Here is a 16,026-nt window from a genome sequence, read left to right as displayed (position 1 = left end):
AAACTAATCACTCAAAAACACTATGTAACTTTTCATTATACAACAGACGAAGCATAAATTAGTAGTATTAGGAGTGAAATCGCGATTTTAGGGTTTCTGATAGAGAGATTTGGGGATGGGTATGAGGGATTTGACATTATAAGAGGGAAATGAAGTGTGAATTATATTTATGTATTAATTAAAAGAAAAGGTAAGGTGTAAAATATAATTGGTTATAATTGATCAAAATTTACACGTAGACAACGACTACATACACGCGCTCAACACGTTAAAAAAGAAGGCTTTAAAAAGGTACCACGTCAAACAATTGGGCTCAATTGAAACCATTTGTGAAGGGATAAAGGGTTCAATAGGTATGTCTTAATTAAAGTGCCTATACGGGAAAACGTGAAATAGTTAAGGCGCCTGTATATGTATTTAGCCTAGTTTTTATATCAACTAGTACAACATTCAGAAAATGTGTCCTTTGTAGAAAGCTAAAATAACAATACGGAATCAGTAAAAAAGAATATACGGCATCTTGGCGAGGTCATTTTCTTCTATTCATATTGTAAGTGTGGCTGATACAAAAATGATGCCTCATATATTTCAAGAATACATTCCCATTCAACATGTTATTATCAAGGGTTACATAATGTTGCAGGAAAATGTACAGAAGGCATCATATGAAGCTCCAACCTTCACCTATTCACTATAGTACAACCATCAAACACTTAGCTTTGGCCGAAAATCAGAATCCACAAGTAATTTTGTAAATTCATCAGTGCAAGCCATTCGAATACGCTCTGGAGTAGCTGGATTATCAAGTGGGAACCAGTCGCTGTAACCAGCTTCCGTCCTTGCAGATTTTATGGCATTCTTGATGGCAAAAAAGGCAGCTGAAGCAAGAAAGAAGGGTGGTTCTCCTACTGCTTTCGATGAATGGATAGCCTTCTTGTTTGGGGCGTTCTGTTGGCAAAATGTTAAGCAGATTGTTAATGACAAAGTCGAGATATGGTGTACAGATGCATATGGACTTCCTTCCAAAAGGAGGTGACGCAATGAATATCAAGACACCTAATATCAGTAGGAGATAGCACTGAAACGTACTTTCAAAAGAGAGACATTAAATTTGAAAGGGACGTCATTCAATGATGGAAGCTTGTAATTTCCAGGTCCACATGTGAATAAGCATCCAGGTGGTATCCACTTGTGCGCTTTATCGCCCCATTTCAGCTCTTCTAATGCTACCCATCCAAGACCCTGTACAAATGCTCCTTCTATCTGCATAGAGTATGCATGAATGTCAGCAAAGCTCCATTTCAGATGGAAAGATAAAAGATCCAGCCCATCTTCAAATGTGGTAGGGTTTCTATCTCATTCCAGATAGAGACAATTAGCTGCAAGTCTGCAACTGGAAAATAATGGCACTAAGACATAATATATGCAGGTCATCCTAGTAAATATCTGAACGTTTGGAATAAGAAAAATAAACAAAAAGAACACTTGGAAAGTATCGAGTTCAGTAAAACAATTGGAGAACTTCAATTCCAGGAAATGGAGATGGGCTTAGAAATCAGAATTCTATTCTTCCTCCTTGTTCCCCATTCAAAACAATGAAATGCAAACTTTAGCTACGTGTAGATAGATCTGGCCAAAGCCACACCTTGCCAGACCTTCAATTATCAATCGCTTCAGCATTTACTAGTCGATAGTCTACTTTTAAATTCATATAATCAAATTATGTCATCAAGCAGGCCAATTAAACAACTGAAAAATTTATACATAAATATTACAGAAAGAGCAACAATGACCTGTCCAACATCGATCGCTGGATTGAGGGAGAACCCAAGGTCTAGGAGAACGTCCGCTCTCCTAGTATGGAAATCGCCAGTCAATGTGTCAATTTCAACTTCGGAAAATGCAGCCCCATACGTGAAATACCTAAATGGATTGCCTTTTCTAGTTTTCCAGTCAAAGCCAATATCAGGTGTGATGAAGAACCCATGAGCAGAAAGGTCTATTCTCTCCAGGTAGCATGCACTGACAAGCTGATATTTAATCAAATAACAAGACATCCAGTCAGCGGTTAATGTTTTTCTACTTATATCATGCCAAATCTATAGAAAAGACAAATATTTAATCAAACAACTCCATTTCTTAACAAAAGAAGGTTTAAAGATTCGTAAAATTACACGTCCAGTGATGAATCGAACCCTGGACCTTTATCAAGTGAGAGAGGCTCACAGCTAGTAGGCTAGGACATTATTTTGTTGAGTGGTGTCCATTTAATAATTTTTGTTCCTTTTTGCAAATTCTTCGTATGTAAACTCAGCAACTTTCTGGACAAAGTGATGTTGAATGATACTGTCTCACATTCCTATGCCCAACTTCAGGTATGAGGATCTCTTTAATAGCACTTACTCAAGTCACTAGTAGTACACTGCAATTAAAACTTAATACAACTAGAGAAGAAAACTCAGTCGCATTACCAAACTTACATATCAGCCTTGTTACCAAGTGAAGGAATAAAGCAGGCAGGTGAGGTGAAAATACTTTTTTCATTAAAAATCGAGCTGTGAGAAAGTCACACGTTGATCCAGCCTTCCAATAAACTTGTGACTAGGAATGTCATGATTCGTGTCCCGCTCTCTTGCTACATGGCCCATGTTGCTAAGGTCATTTGGTAGGATGCATACAAAAAACTAATGCATGCATTAGCTCTATATATTAATAAAACATTGACATGGAACACTCCGTTTATTAATAATACCTTGACTGGTACACTTTTTCATCCTATGTATAACTAATACATGGAAAACCATAGTATTAGCAACGCAAGGGGTTTTAATGCACACATTAGCATGGGTAAAGACACAATTGTCTGTCATCACTTTTTTCATATCCTTTCCACTGTATTTGTGGAGGGTAATTTTGTAAACAAATAATTTCTTTTAGAAATATGCAATGCATGTTATTTTTAATATACCAAACCAAAGACTGATAAGAAATAATTTCAACATAACTAATGCAAGCATAAAGAATACAAGCATTACTAATACACCATACTCAACACTATTCTTACACATCCTACCAAATGATGCATCTGCTGCCATAATCGCCGCATCTCGTACAAAACACTATCTGTCCTTCCTAGATGGACAGGTCCCTTCTTCATCTGTTGCTAAGTACCTCCCATTTTCCTTTTATAATTTTTGCATGCCTAGTGTTCAACTGACATGAGGTGAGACAACTAAATTTTGACTTCCAAGTGCAGAAGGTACGGTTATTTAAGAACTTGAAACAATATATGTGATGCAGTCAATGTCTCAACTCATTTTTGGTTTTTTGTGTGCGGGAGGACAGGTCATATCTTTGCATCAACTTCTAACCATGTAGCTTTTTGTTCTCTTCTGACCTTGGATTTTCTTTTAACTGATAAAGTTAAAGAAGTCTTCTGACCTTGGATATTTCTACCTTCCCTTACCATCTATAATAAATCTTCATCTTAGGCCACTACAGAGTTTGTTGTTTTGATATAAGAACTATTATTGGTGACTTCATTCTCCCATGGAACTGGAAAAGCTGTAAGCAACCACCTGTAATTATTCACGTATCTTTGTATATTTTTTAAACTTCACGTAACTCCCCTAGACTCTTTTTCTTTGCCCTTAAATTCCTTGTTAATTATATGGAAATAGCCAATAAGCCTGGTCAAATACTAGCCCATGCAAGGCTATGCTTCTTTCTTTGTGGACTAATAATGCCTGGAACTTAGTACCCCTTCACACAGCTGAAGGCAAGTGATATTTGCATCCCTTCTTTCATTCAAGTGTGTATTTAATATTTACTAGTCGTTGGTTTCTGTTCCTTGGACTTCTCAAACACAACTTAGTCAGGTAAAAGCACAAGATAAACTTTAAACATAAATTATCTTCTTCCAAATGATATATGTCATCTTCTTCACAATTGGTGCCTAACCCTGAAAAGTGTGACTTGCACGTAAGGAGTTACTGTAGGAGGAAACGATCATTTCGTGAGCAGAATCATCACACAATTTGAAGGTGGGAAAGGAAGGTGTATCAGGGAATATGCACATCTCTTTTATCTGAACAATGAGATCAGATTAGAGGTAGTATTTCAAAAGGGGGAAGAAGAGAGTATCATACGGATCAAGCAAAATGGAGAAAAGAAAGAGTAAAGGAAAACGAAAAAGACAATATGATCGAGGATGATCACAAGCCACAACTGATTTTGATCAGCCCACCATGTTTGCTCTATAATTTAATTATCACTTACTATACTTATTAGCGCATTAAAATTAGAGAAATTTATGAGTTGAGCATTTTATCATTTCCTCCTAAAGCCGAAATCCCATCCTTGTTCAAGCATAAGTCATCAACATATTTCAAATGATAGATAAGGAAGAGTCAGACTAGGAATGAAATAGAACAGATATTAAGTCGGAAAAAAAATTACTTAAAAGACAGCACAAAAAGAAAGACCTCTGCGAAAGAGCTGAAGTTGGACTTGGATGCAATAGGTTTCATCCGTGCTTTTATTTGCTCGCATGCATCCAATACTGCAGCTCCATACATGTCAGAACTTGCAGAAGCAGCTGTTGGTGAAGCATTAGGTACCTAGATTGCCAAGAAAACTAGATGAGGCAGGTACCAATAGTTTTCATAAACTGCAAAACAAAATTGACATGCAACACAAGGAATTTGAACAAACAATAAGATGTGCTAGAAGAAATTACCCCCACCCCCACCCCCACCCCCCCACCCCAAAAAAAAAAGAAAAAAAAAACACCTCTTGGTTGACGAAGATCAGTTTCAATTATTTTAGGTAGCAAGTGAAGGCAGTATTTAAGCTCAACATTTACAGACCAAGTAAATTCAAATTCAAGTTTTAACATTGGTTATTAAGGAAGGGAGACTCGGCATAAGTGGTAAAGTTGTTGTCATGTGACCAGGAGGTCATGGGTTCGAGCTGTGGAAACAGCCTCTTGCGGAAATGCAGGGTAAGGCTGCGTACAATAGACCCTTGTGCTCTGGCGCCTCGAACCCAGCACATAGCGAGAGCTTAGTGCACCGGTCTTCCCTTTAACATGGCTAACCCTTTCCATCATCACAGCAAATATTATTTAATAACTCGTCCCAGCTAATATTAGAAATAAAACAAGAATGCCATGTGATTCCCATGTATCCTTTCGGATTGTTCACTAATAGAAGATTAGAACCTTCAAAGAATGATATATTGATATTTGTTTCGCGCCCAATACCTTGTCAGTACTTGTGTCTGAAATGAATACTGCACTTAGGGGGATGTTAAAGCAAGATGCAGCAATCTGAGCAACTTTTGTATGCAAACCTTGGCCCATTTCCACACCCCCATGAGTGACCAACACTGTTCCATCTGTGTAAACTTGAACAAGAGCACCTGCCTGTAGTCAATCAGTCGGTGAATAACCAACTTAAACTTTTGGGATTATAATTTTCACAGAACTAAAATTACAAAACAATCAGCATCGAAAGGTGTAGTTTAAGAAGAACATGAACCAACATCTCCTGTAGAACTATTCACATCTACACTTTTAACTTATTCAGGTGCGTTTCACATCTGCCACTTGCATTTTGTAAATTGCTTGAAAGAAAGAGAAATGAGTGATCAACAAGGAGTTTCATGTTTTTAATCACGTCTTGAAATGGGGCAATAGCCTGTTAGTTCTACATAGTAAATGGAATGCTTTTTTACCTGATCTCAAAAGGAAGTGGAAAACTTAACCTATTACAGCAGTCAGTAAACAGGCTGTTATAACAGATTAAATATATCCAGCCGCCTGGGCTGTGTTAGCAAATATTTGCTGAAAGCAGAGTCAGGAAAATAAAGGCAATAATTACACTACTCACTACTCAAAGGAAAATTGACCTAACTATGCATTTCAGGATGTACAACAAAGACACCAACTTACCTGGTTCATAGACTTAAAAGTGAAAGATATCCCAAATGTGGTTGGCACCATGGCAATACCTCGCTTCTTCCATCGATTATGGCGATTGAAATTGTCAGTTTCGTTTTGAGCATTAATAAAGTCACAAGAAGATTTCAATTCATTCCAGAGGCGCCCCAAGGTACAGTCTTCAACTATCTGACCATAATGCAAGACTGATCCTTCACTGATGAAATTCATTTCCTGGTGGAAAAATGAAAAATGAGAAAACAATCCATATACATCATCACTTACGAGAAGCTGTTGGTATGCATCACATATGAAGATAAGATTATTCAGACAACCGCCAGAAGCACAAGGCATACCTTTATTTCTTCTGGGCTTTTGTTAACTTCCACCGCAATCCTCTCTATCCAATTCTCAGCAATTAGCATACCCTGTGGGCCTCCAAATCCTCTAAAAGCTGTATTACTAGGAAAATTAGTGAAGCATGCTTTTCCATTAATCCTCACATTTGCTATTTCATAGACATTGTTCGAATGGAACATAGCACGTTCAAGTACAGCGAGCGAAAGGTCTAACGAATTTCCAGCATTATTGTAGATATGAAGATCCAAGGCAAGCACTTTTCCAGCATTTGTAAAACCAACCTAACAACATTAGAGAATGTTAGCATTGTTTCTCCATATTCAAAAGAAAAACGCTAATAGAAATCAAAACAGAACATGATGCAGAGCAACGCCTAGCTAACACATTAGTAAACTAAATAAAACCAGATTTTACCCTTTCTGTCATCCTCCGCTTGATGAGAATGCTTCGGTGGATGTGTGGGTGTACTAGAAAAGATAGGATTAGAAATGAGGTTATTCGAGATAAGGTGGGAGTCGCTTCGATGGAGGCCAAGATGAGGGAAGCAAGGTTGAGATGGTTAGGTCATGTGATGCGGAGGAGCATGGATGCCCCAATGCGGAGGTGTGAGAGGTTGGCTAGGGATGGTTTCAAGCGAGGTAGAGGTAGACCGAAGAAATATTGGAGGGAAGTGATTAGACATGACATGGAGCAGCTTCAGCTTACCGAGGACGTGACCCTGGATAGGAAGTAGTGGAGGAGGCGAATTAGAGTAGAAGGTTAGTCTAAGTTAGGATGTTGCGAATTAGAGTAGAAGGTTAGTCTAAGTTAGGATGTTGTATGTTTTGGTGTATACTTGAAGTATCTTGCTTTGGGTATTATTGAATATGTAATTTCTAGTATATCTTCTTGTTTTTTATTATTATTCCTTATCTTATCTTAGATTGCTTTATTTTGAGCCGGGGGTCTATCGGAAACAGCCTCTCTATCTCGCGTTGAGGTAGTGGTATGGACTGCGTACACTTACCCTCCCCAGACCCCACTTGGTGGAAATATATTGGGTATGTTGTTGCTATATCTGCTTAGTATTATACTGATTGGTTCCATGTAACAGAAACAGCACAACAGGCTGGGAAAGAACTTAACGAGTTTGTAGCCTCGACGAATCAACTCTTCTCCAATTATTGTTTCTACAATGCAAAATCCAACGCAAATAATGCCTAAAGAGTTTATCTGTCTATGCAGGCCAACAATTCAATGTCTTTCAGCAAATCAGAAAGTGCACATATCCGTCCATCACAATATTTATAAAACAACTACCATTTTGACACATTCAAAAACATTCGACACACTCAAATAACAAAATCTGTTCACCAGATACAAATTACACTAATTCAAACTTGAACTACAGTATCTTGTGCGCCCCACAAAAGCTTCAGCAATAAATACCACAGAAGTGAATGAGTTAAACAAGCTTTACCATGCCATACAAATGTCGCGTAGAATGAGTCTAGCCATGTGTAACGTGATCAAAAACTCATCTATTTACCTTGTACTTTCCAAGAAAACTATGTCGCTGCCCCATTATCATCATGTCTATATCCCTATCAAGAATAATTTTCACTGGACGATTCAGCAGGTATGATGGAACAGCCGCTGCAGCAGCAAGCATAGCTGACCTAGTCTCCTTGCCTCCAAATCCACCACCTATCCTTTTGGTCTTGCAAACCACTTTTGACATCGGAAGACCAAGAATGTGAGACACATACTTCTGGTGCTTCTGAGGAGCCTGCAAGATAGACAGTGATTGGGACATCAAATTAGCAGCAAAGATATTCCCCCTTTCCGAACAAGTAAATTACACATATGTAGCATCTTAAGCTGGATATTTACCTAATCCAAATGGCAAACCAAACCTATCTAACGGCATAATAATGATCTCTAAGAAACCAGTAGCTATCTAGAACCAAAATTAACAAGAACAATTCATGATTATTTCAAACTCACACCAAACTTAGACGACTATGTTTGATCACATATATATCAGGAGAAGCAAGAGTATGTAGAGAAAAGCTAAGAACTTTAGTAGGTTACCTGAGCTATTTCTAGTTAAAGCTAGGTTTTCCAAAACTTTCCAACTTTGCATCAAAAATTAAAAAACAGTAGTCACAAAATAAGCACATAAAAGAGCTAGAACCAAAATTAACAAGAACAATTCATGATTATTTCAAACTCACACCAAACTTAGACGACTATGTTTGATCACATATATATCATAAGAAGCAAGAGTATGTAGAGAAAAGCTAAGAACTTTAGTAGGTTACCTGTGTTATTTCTAGTTAAAGCTAGGTTTTCCAAAACTTTCCAACTTTGCATCAAAAATTAAAAAACAGTAGTCACAAAATAAGCATATAAAAGAGCATCTAATGTTCAAATATGTGTCATCTGAAAGTTTCAAATATGGAAAACACATGCAGGATATACTTTTTCTGAAACAAGCTTCAATATCAGTTGCACTATGGACGTAAGAGCGACTTATCAACAGAAATTGAGTTCCATGATAGGATCGAGGCTTTGGCAACTCTATTGCAGATGGCTAGCACTTCCCCTTATTACCACTTCTTTTACCGATTATTAACAATTACATCTAAACAAGAAAACCACAAGAAGAATAAAAAAGACACAACACCAGAATTAATGACCAATAAACCTAGATACACTTGAGGAATTAAGAGAGAATGACTAAATTTATGTTTGATGTACCTGGGTAGATGAGATCATGTGCACCTCATTCCCACTATCCACTGTCCATAATAAAGTGCCATGAGGCTCCAAATAGAAATGTTCTTGACCACCTACCCTAACTTCTCCTTCTATAATACTGGCACATTGACCTGACTGGAAACACTGTTCAACATCACCCTTTATCATACACCTTTCCGTATTAGGATGATAACTGTTAGCCTGTATAGAATCCTCTATTGATAAAACTGCAGGTAGCTCCTCATACTCAACATGAACCTTTCTAGCAGCAAGCTTTGCATTTTCATGTGTGTCAGCTACAACCACTCCGATCACCTACAAATATTCACCCAAACATTAATAGGTAGCTATGAGAAAAAAGTTGAAATCATAAAGCCATTCCCAAATCAAAATCTTATTACAAGTATACCCCCACTTAACATTGCAAGAGAAGCCAGTTTATTCTGAATATTAACCTAATATTAGTGTGCAGATAAATTTGTGCATGGAGAGAACATCTCAGAGTATAGCATCATACCTGACCCACACAAGTGACAAACTCTGTGGCGAAAAGTTCCTCATCAGCAATAACTGGTCCAATCATATTCTTACCAGGTACATCTTTCGCCAAAAAAATTCCTACAAATCCATGAGAAGACCTGGCTCCCAAATCATCTATCGTAAGTATACGAGCATGAGGCTTTCTACTCAATATCAGAGCAGCATGCAAACTATTGGGTGGCATTGGTGCATCATCAGTATATTCTGCCTCTCCAGAAACCTGAAAATGATCAAGTTTACCAGTCAAGATATAAATGGCAATTTTTGCCAAACAGAGCCAGTAAAAGCAGAGCCATTTCATCAGAATGCCAGCTCAAAAAAGCCAAACACTTTCAATGTTCCAATTTCCTATGCATAAAAAGAGCTGTACACTATAAACTTCGCAATCATAGAAATAGTTTCCTTCTCAAGAGAGAGAGTACCAGAGAAAAATTAGACACACTAAAGGGAGCCAATGTTGTTGATTAGAAACTAATAATAAAGCAACACAATAATCCAATTGGTTACTAGATCCAAGAATTTTAAAGGGAACCAATGTTTTTTCTCACTGGAAATACGCTCCTGCAGAAGCCAGAAAATAGATAAACTGGAGAAAGTAGACCGCGCCATCATGTCCCCTATGCTGCTAGTACAGATTCAATCCTAATACATACAACAAGAGAGGAGCAGCAGCAAGGAACTAAAAACCCAAAATTCACTTCATCAAAAACCAACAACAAATGTATCTTTTGTGTTCTTGTTCTGCATCAAACTTGTGGAAGTAATAGAATTGCTACAGTCATGAACTCCGTTAGCACAAAGGTCCTTCCAGCCCTTATGTCAATTTTTTTGAGAATGGCAACATAAGCCCGTATGTCAATTATGGCATAAGAATTAGTGTCATGCTAGGAGGTCAAGAACTCTTTAAGAATTTAGCTGTTGCTTCTTGTCTGTCCACATGCAATCTAGAATTCTGTGGAATTATCATCTTCCAAATCTGAACAGCTCAGAAATAGACATCAATAAATATTGCATAATGATCAAGCTATGAATGTTTTTACCTGAAGCCTTGATGAAATATGAGCCTCAGGGGAACCCACAGAAGTACCATGCTTCCTGATCTCAAAATCCTGAATCGAACTAATGGATGGTCGAACAGATGAATCTACAGCTGAAACATGTGAAGCTGGAACTTTCTCAAGAAATGATGGTTGTCCATCCATTTGATGACAAACCCACAAGAAAAATTTGAAGAAGAAGCTAAACGTTAATGATTTTCGAAATTCAACCATCCCACCAGGTGCATCCTCTTTAAGCACAATTTCCTCCCCCAAAATTTTCAAAGCACCCAGCAGCAGCTCTTTATTCCAGATTTTCCCGATTAAAAAGTCACTAGTTTTTGATGCAGCAAATGAAAGTGGAGCAACCCCACCATATACAATCAAAGCATCTGAAACTACCCATTTCTTGTCCTTCTCTTCAAGGCAGACACGCATCCCAGCATTTACGATGGCAATATCATCATCTCTCCTATGAGATTGCTTAAATTCTTTCACAAACTCAAATGGCTTATTCCAAGGCAAAGATACTGATAGTAAAATTTCACTACTTGTCAGATCTACTTTCCGATATCCCCGGAAGAAATTTTTAGCCAGACATGATCTGACATTTCCTTTGCAGTCAATTATTCGAAACTTTGCTCCTGTTGCCATCCAAAGAGGGTTCAAATCTGATATTGGACTCGCAGTGCAGATATTCCCACCAACTGACGCAACATTTCGTATTTGTGTTCCAGCAAACCACTTAATCTGCTCGATAAGAGCTCGACATGATGATGTTTCATACTCAGGGCGGTCATTTCTTACCTTCTTTAATACATCCACAAGCTGTGACAATTTAACTCCAGCACCTATTTCTAAGCCATCATCCTCAATCCTTATATGGTTAAGTTCTGGAACATGTGCAACAGATATTAATATAGGATAGTGAATACCTTTAAGCCTAACTTCAATTCCCACCTCTGTATTTCCAATAACTAACCGGGCATCTGGAAATCTTGCTTTTAAATCCAACAGATGTTGAAGCTTTAAGGGCCTGTACCACTTTCGTCCATTTGATCCACTCAAACTTAAATAAGTCAATTTCCTTGATAGAAGTTCAGGAGGGAAAATAAGTTCTTTGCTGGTGTACGTGGTTCCATCGGTCTCATTGTAAGAAAATGGCCTCCAGTCACCAGCATTGCTTAAATTTTGTTTGATGGTTTCTTCACTACTTTCAACCTTCGTCCCACAAGAACAAGGCTTACCCGTTGAAGGACAGATAAATTCACCAGCAGTAATGCCTTGTAAAGATGTGTTGGTGTACAAAGCATTATTAGTTCTTGCAAATACTCGAAATGAGTCAAGAATTGGCCTATAACCAGTACATCGACATAAATTTCCTGCAAGGCTTTCTTCAATTTGCTCTTCTGTAGGTGGTTCTTTAGACGATCGTAGTAATGCATACATGGACATGACGAAACCAGGAGTGCAGAATCCACATTGTGAACCATGCGAGCGAGCCAATGATTCCTTTGAAATGTAGTGGAAAAAGCAGAGGAGTCATAAGAATGTTGCATACATCATCATCCATAAAAGGAAATTATTTGCATTAACAAATAATGTCGAAAAACAATGCGAAAATTAGGGGACATGTGAAACCAATTAATGTACCTGAATTGGGTGCAATCCAGCTTTACGGTTACCAATTCCCTCCACTGTGATGACATGCATCCCTTCCACAGAATATAGAGGAGCCAAACATGCATTTATTGCATGGTGCCTATAGAGAATATATAACTTTATAAACTGAATATAATTTATGGAAATTTTTAATAGTAATATACTAACTGAATTGGAGGGATGCATCGGAGACCAATCAAATCAAGCAGATTTCAGTGTTTACCAAATTATTGCTAATAATACTATTTATCATTATGTTTTTTTATCACTTAACCATCCATATTTTCAACTAGTTTCTCTTTACTCTCTAAGCCAGTACATTCGCCAAAGACCCGCATTCCACTCCCCAAGAGGACTTCTAGCAGAATAAAATATCATATCGTGTTACAAAAAGCTCATGCTCAATGGATACTGGAATGAAGACCACCATGTATCAAGCACGATAATTGTTCATTTCAAGTTTTGGTAGTAGAGGCCTCATATTTTTCTTGTGGTGGTGCTTTCTTTTGGGCATGGGGCTTACGTACCAGTCAAGGACACGCATAGAAATCATAAGAAACGTAAATGCGTGTAACCTCTCCAACTGACTTCTAGGTTAACATAGTATTAGGTCAGGCCGAAGCCAAAGGGTTCACAATCTGTAACAGTTTAGTCTGCTAGAGCAGTTACAGAGTGATAAAGTCTGAACTTTCCACCTCTCCAGTTCTACAGAAAGCTTGTTTCGTTCATTGAAGAATACAAAAACAATTGAGGATAAAGAACATTTATTAAAATTTACTAGTATATTTCATTTTTACTATCAGCCCATTTTCCAGGACCATTGGAGAGATCTGCAATCCATCTTGACAGCTATCATACTTCTTTAGATGTTAAACAGATATAACATCAGCCTACAGGAATGAAAACATATCCACTGCAATTACCCAAGGCCCAGCCAACTGACTTCCTCTGCTCATGTATGGTCAAGTATCAGACGAATTTACAAATAATATCAAAAGCGACAGAAGAAAAGAGACTGTAGTTTCTAATATGATGACCAATAAGAAACCTTTACCGCCTGATACAATCAACAACCTCATTCCCTAACACCCAAAATAAAGGGAGTAACAATTTGAGGATTCAGAAACTTACGAGCAAGATCTCAGCTTTTAGAATAATCACACAACTTGTCAGAAGAAAAACATTCCATTGCTGTAGACATGGGTAACACCTCTCTAGCACATATTGTAACCTAAGCAAATGCAAACAAGTGCAGAATTCATTGCTATCCACTAAATCATGCATACACCCGCACACACCCCAAAATAAGGTATAAGACAGATTGGAGACAGAGATGGAAAGAGATGGACAGAGACTCACACACATTTCTTCAAATTCTGATCAAAATAAGAAACCATCACAGTGCATGCCCCGCACCCACCTTCACCACAGCCTAGCTTGGTGCCTGTCAGGCCAATTTCTGTATAGCCAAAAAGAAAGAGCAATATCAGATAAACCACCAAAATAGAATCAGTGAGAGACTGAGAGAGGATAAAATACCGATCAATCATCCGAACAGATATGAAAACTACATAGTCCTGAAGTATTGGGCAACATACACGCTAAGAGGTGTAGTGAATTCTCAAGACACTGTAAAAATATATTCATTAAACAGTACCAGCAACTACATAAAAGCTACAGCCTGGCAGCAACTCGAAAATGGACTCAACAAACTTTTAACATTACATCAATACAACTGCATTACTAAAGGGGAAGTACAAACACATTAATTGCTAAGCCAGCAAGCCACAAACATTTGTGAAAATGTGGATTGAATTAGACAGATGATGCCAATTCTAATAAATAAGAAAGTGAGAAAAGGAAATAATTGGTTGTTTAATGTTGAAATTTAAAATGTATGTATTAAACAATATAGTTCTTAAGATTCAACCTGAACCAATTTACAAGATCAAACACCAGCTGAAGTTAAAACTACAGAAAATATAATTTACTTCTATGCCATAGAACATTTGGAAGTCATCCCGGTACGTCAACATTAGCTAACCCATTAATATCTCTAAAATATCGAACAAAGGACAACAGGCCACCCGTAACAATAGCGAAGAATTGATAATAATCATTAATGTTTTCTTTTTGAGACCAAATGATCATTTATTTGTTTGTTTTGTGACTTGCTTGCCCAGCGACTAGTCACGTACCAAAGTTATTGATACAAGTCAAATGGCTGCCTTAGCTTTCGATGACATCATTCAAAGTCACTATGTGAAGAATCAATCTTTGGTCGCATGGAGGACACGGGATCATACTTGGAGAGGTCGTTTTGAACATGCCAACAAACAAACCCGTGTATGAAAGATTGCTTGGAGCCTTGAAAACTTGAGGACTCATGGGTTTGGACTCCATTTGATGGTTCACGGTTTTGGTTCCCTTTATTAAGGGCATTTTTGGTCACTTAGCCTTAAGGGCATTTTGGTAACTTAGCTTTGTCCATTTAACACTCCATGGCCGCCCCTCCTTCATTAAGGGCATTGGAGTCATTTTGTCACTCATTATGTAATAAGGCTATATACAGTCCCTTTTAGGTCTTCTTTCTTTAGTTTATGAATGATGAATGTATGAAACATTGGAACTCCTCTCTCTTGAGAGTAGAACACCTTAGTGTAGTTCTTAGTTAGGGCTTGGAAAAGCCACCTTAGTGTAGGGCTTGGAAAAGCTAGTATTGACCCTTGTTTGGAAACGGTAGATCTTGAGGTGAGTCGATTACCTTGGCGGTCACCGTAAGAGTGTGGTGTTGATTGTTACATTCATTAAGGGTTAGTGTTGAAAGTACACTTAGTTCTTATCTTGTAATAATCTTTGTCTCACTAACTATTCTTTTATTTCTTGTAATCTTGTTGTGTTTGTTCTTGCTGTCTACTCTCAGCTTTGTGGTGTTGTTGGCCAACATTGTTGTTATTGTTATCTTATTCATCATCTTGTATTGTAACTTAGTTTGAGTTGACTGTTTTGGTGTGTTAAACTAGACACCCTTGTTCATCTCGTTTGTTGGTTGTTTGTTGAATCCGAGAGTTGGTCACCAAAGTGGTCCTCGGTTTTCTTGAACTTGTGAACTGATTTTGGTGTGTGCTTGGTGTTTCCAATTTTGTTCTCGTATCATTTGATATCAAAGCATGGCTTGATCTTGTGAGATCAATCTTGGACTCGTAAACTTGAAAATAAAAAAAAAAGGTGTTAGAAAACTGAAAAATCAAAAAGAAGCAAATCTGTCCATTTTTGTGTCTTGGATGAAATTGTGGTGTTGTTGTTTTCGCCAAGCTTTGTGCCTAGATCTAGGTGTGTTTTGCTTGTCTTAGTTGTTTCTTGTGTTGGTTTTCTTTCTCTCTAACATTCCTTGAGTCTTAATCCAAGTTCTTGAGCTAAGTTTCAAGTTGTGTTGTGGTAATTGTTGGACGGTTTGTTGTTGTTGTTCTTGGAGTTCATCTTGTTGTGTTGAAGAAGTAGTTTCAAAGGGTTGTTTAATCTTGAAACAAGAAAAGAAGAGAGAGACTTTTGTTTGTCTTGAAAATATCCTCAAGATATCACCAAAGTGGTAAAAGAACAAAAAACATCCCAAAAGTCTAGTTACTACAAAAGAGTAAGACCACTTTTCTAGGTTGTCCAAAAAGGGAAAGGGGGACAAGACATCCAAAAAGGTTGTCTTGCCAAATTAGTGCAAGTACGTGAAAGACTTTTTGAATCTTGAAA

General features: G+C 37.7%; 1 protein-coding gene across 4 annotated transcripts in view; it reads right to left on the bottom strand.

Annotated features, from left to right (window-relative positions):
* Positions 1–518: 518 nt before the first annotated feature.
* The window catches only part of LOC107853580 (xanthine dehydrogenase 1), a 36,220-nt gene continuing 20,712 nt past the window's right edge, over positions 519–16,026 (bottom strand). Inside the window, exons 2-15 of one of the 4 annotated variants that reach the window (XM_047399184.1) lie at positions 13,642–13,741; positions 13,414–13,513; positions 12,274–12,382; positions 10,624–12,132; positions 9,561–9,803; positions 9,044–9,358; positions 7,830–8,069; positions 6,298–6,582; positions 5,954–6,175; positions 5,264–5,425; positions 4,485–4,619; positions 1,794–2,030; positions 1,090–1,263; positions 519–948 (exon numbers count right to left, since the gene is read on the bottom strand). In XM_047399184.1, coding sequence (XP_047255140.1) covers positions 706–948; positions 1,090–1,263; positions 1,794–2,030; positions 4,485–4,619; positions 5,264–5,425; positions 5,954–6,175; positions 6,298–6,582; positions 7,830–8,069; positions 9,044–9,358; positions 9,561–9,803; positions 10,624–12,132; positions 12,274–12,333 — 3,825 coding nt within the window. In that variant the 5' untranslated portion in view covers positions 12,334–12,382; positions 13,414–13,513; positions 13,642–13,741 and the 3' untranslated portion in view covers positions 519–705. Of the gene's footprint in view, positions 949–1,089; positions 1,264–1,793; positions 2,031–4,458; positions 4,620–5,263; positions 5,426–5,953; positions 6,176–6,297; positions 6,583–7,829; positions 8,070–9,043; positions 9,359–9,560; positions 9,804–10,623; positions 12,133–12,273; positions 12,383–13,413; positions 13,514–13,641; positions 13,742–16,026 lie in introns of those variants that run through there. The other 3 variants (XM_047399182.1, XM_047399183.1, XM_047399185.1) reach the window with 3 other exon arrangements.

Source organism: Capsicum annuum, chromosome 11 (genome assembly GCF_002878395.1).
Source record: "Capsicum annuum cultivar UCD-10X-F1 chromosome 11, UCD10Xv1.1, whole genome shotgun sequence".
Lineage (NCBI taxonomy): Eukaryota > Viridiplantae > Streptophyta > Magnoliopsida > Solanales > Solanaceae > Capsicum > Capsicum annuum.
Note: the sequence above shows the minus strand (reverse complement) of the source record. Positions and strands in the feature narration are given on the sequence as shown.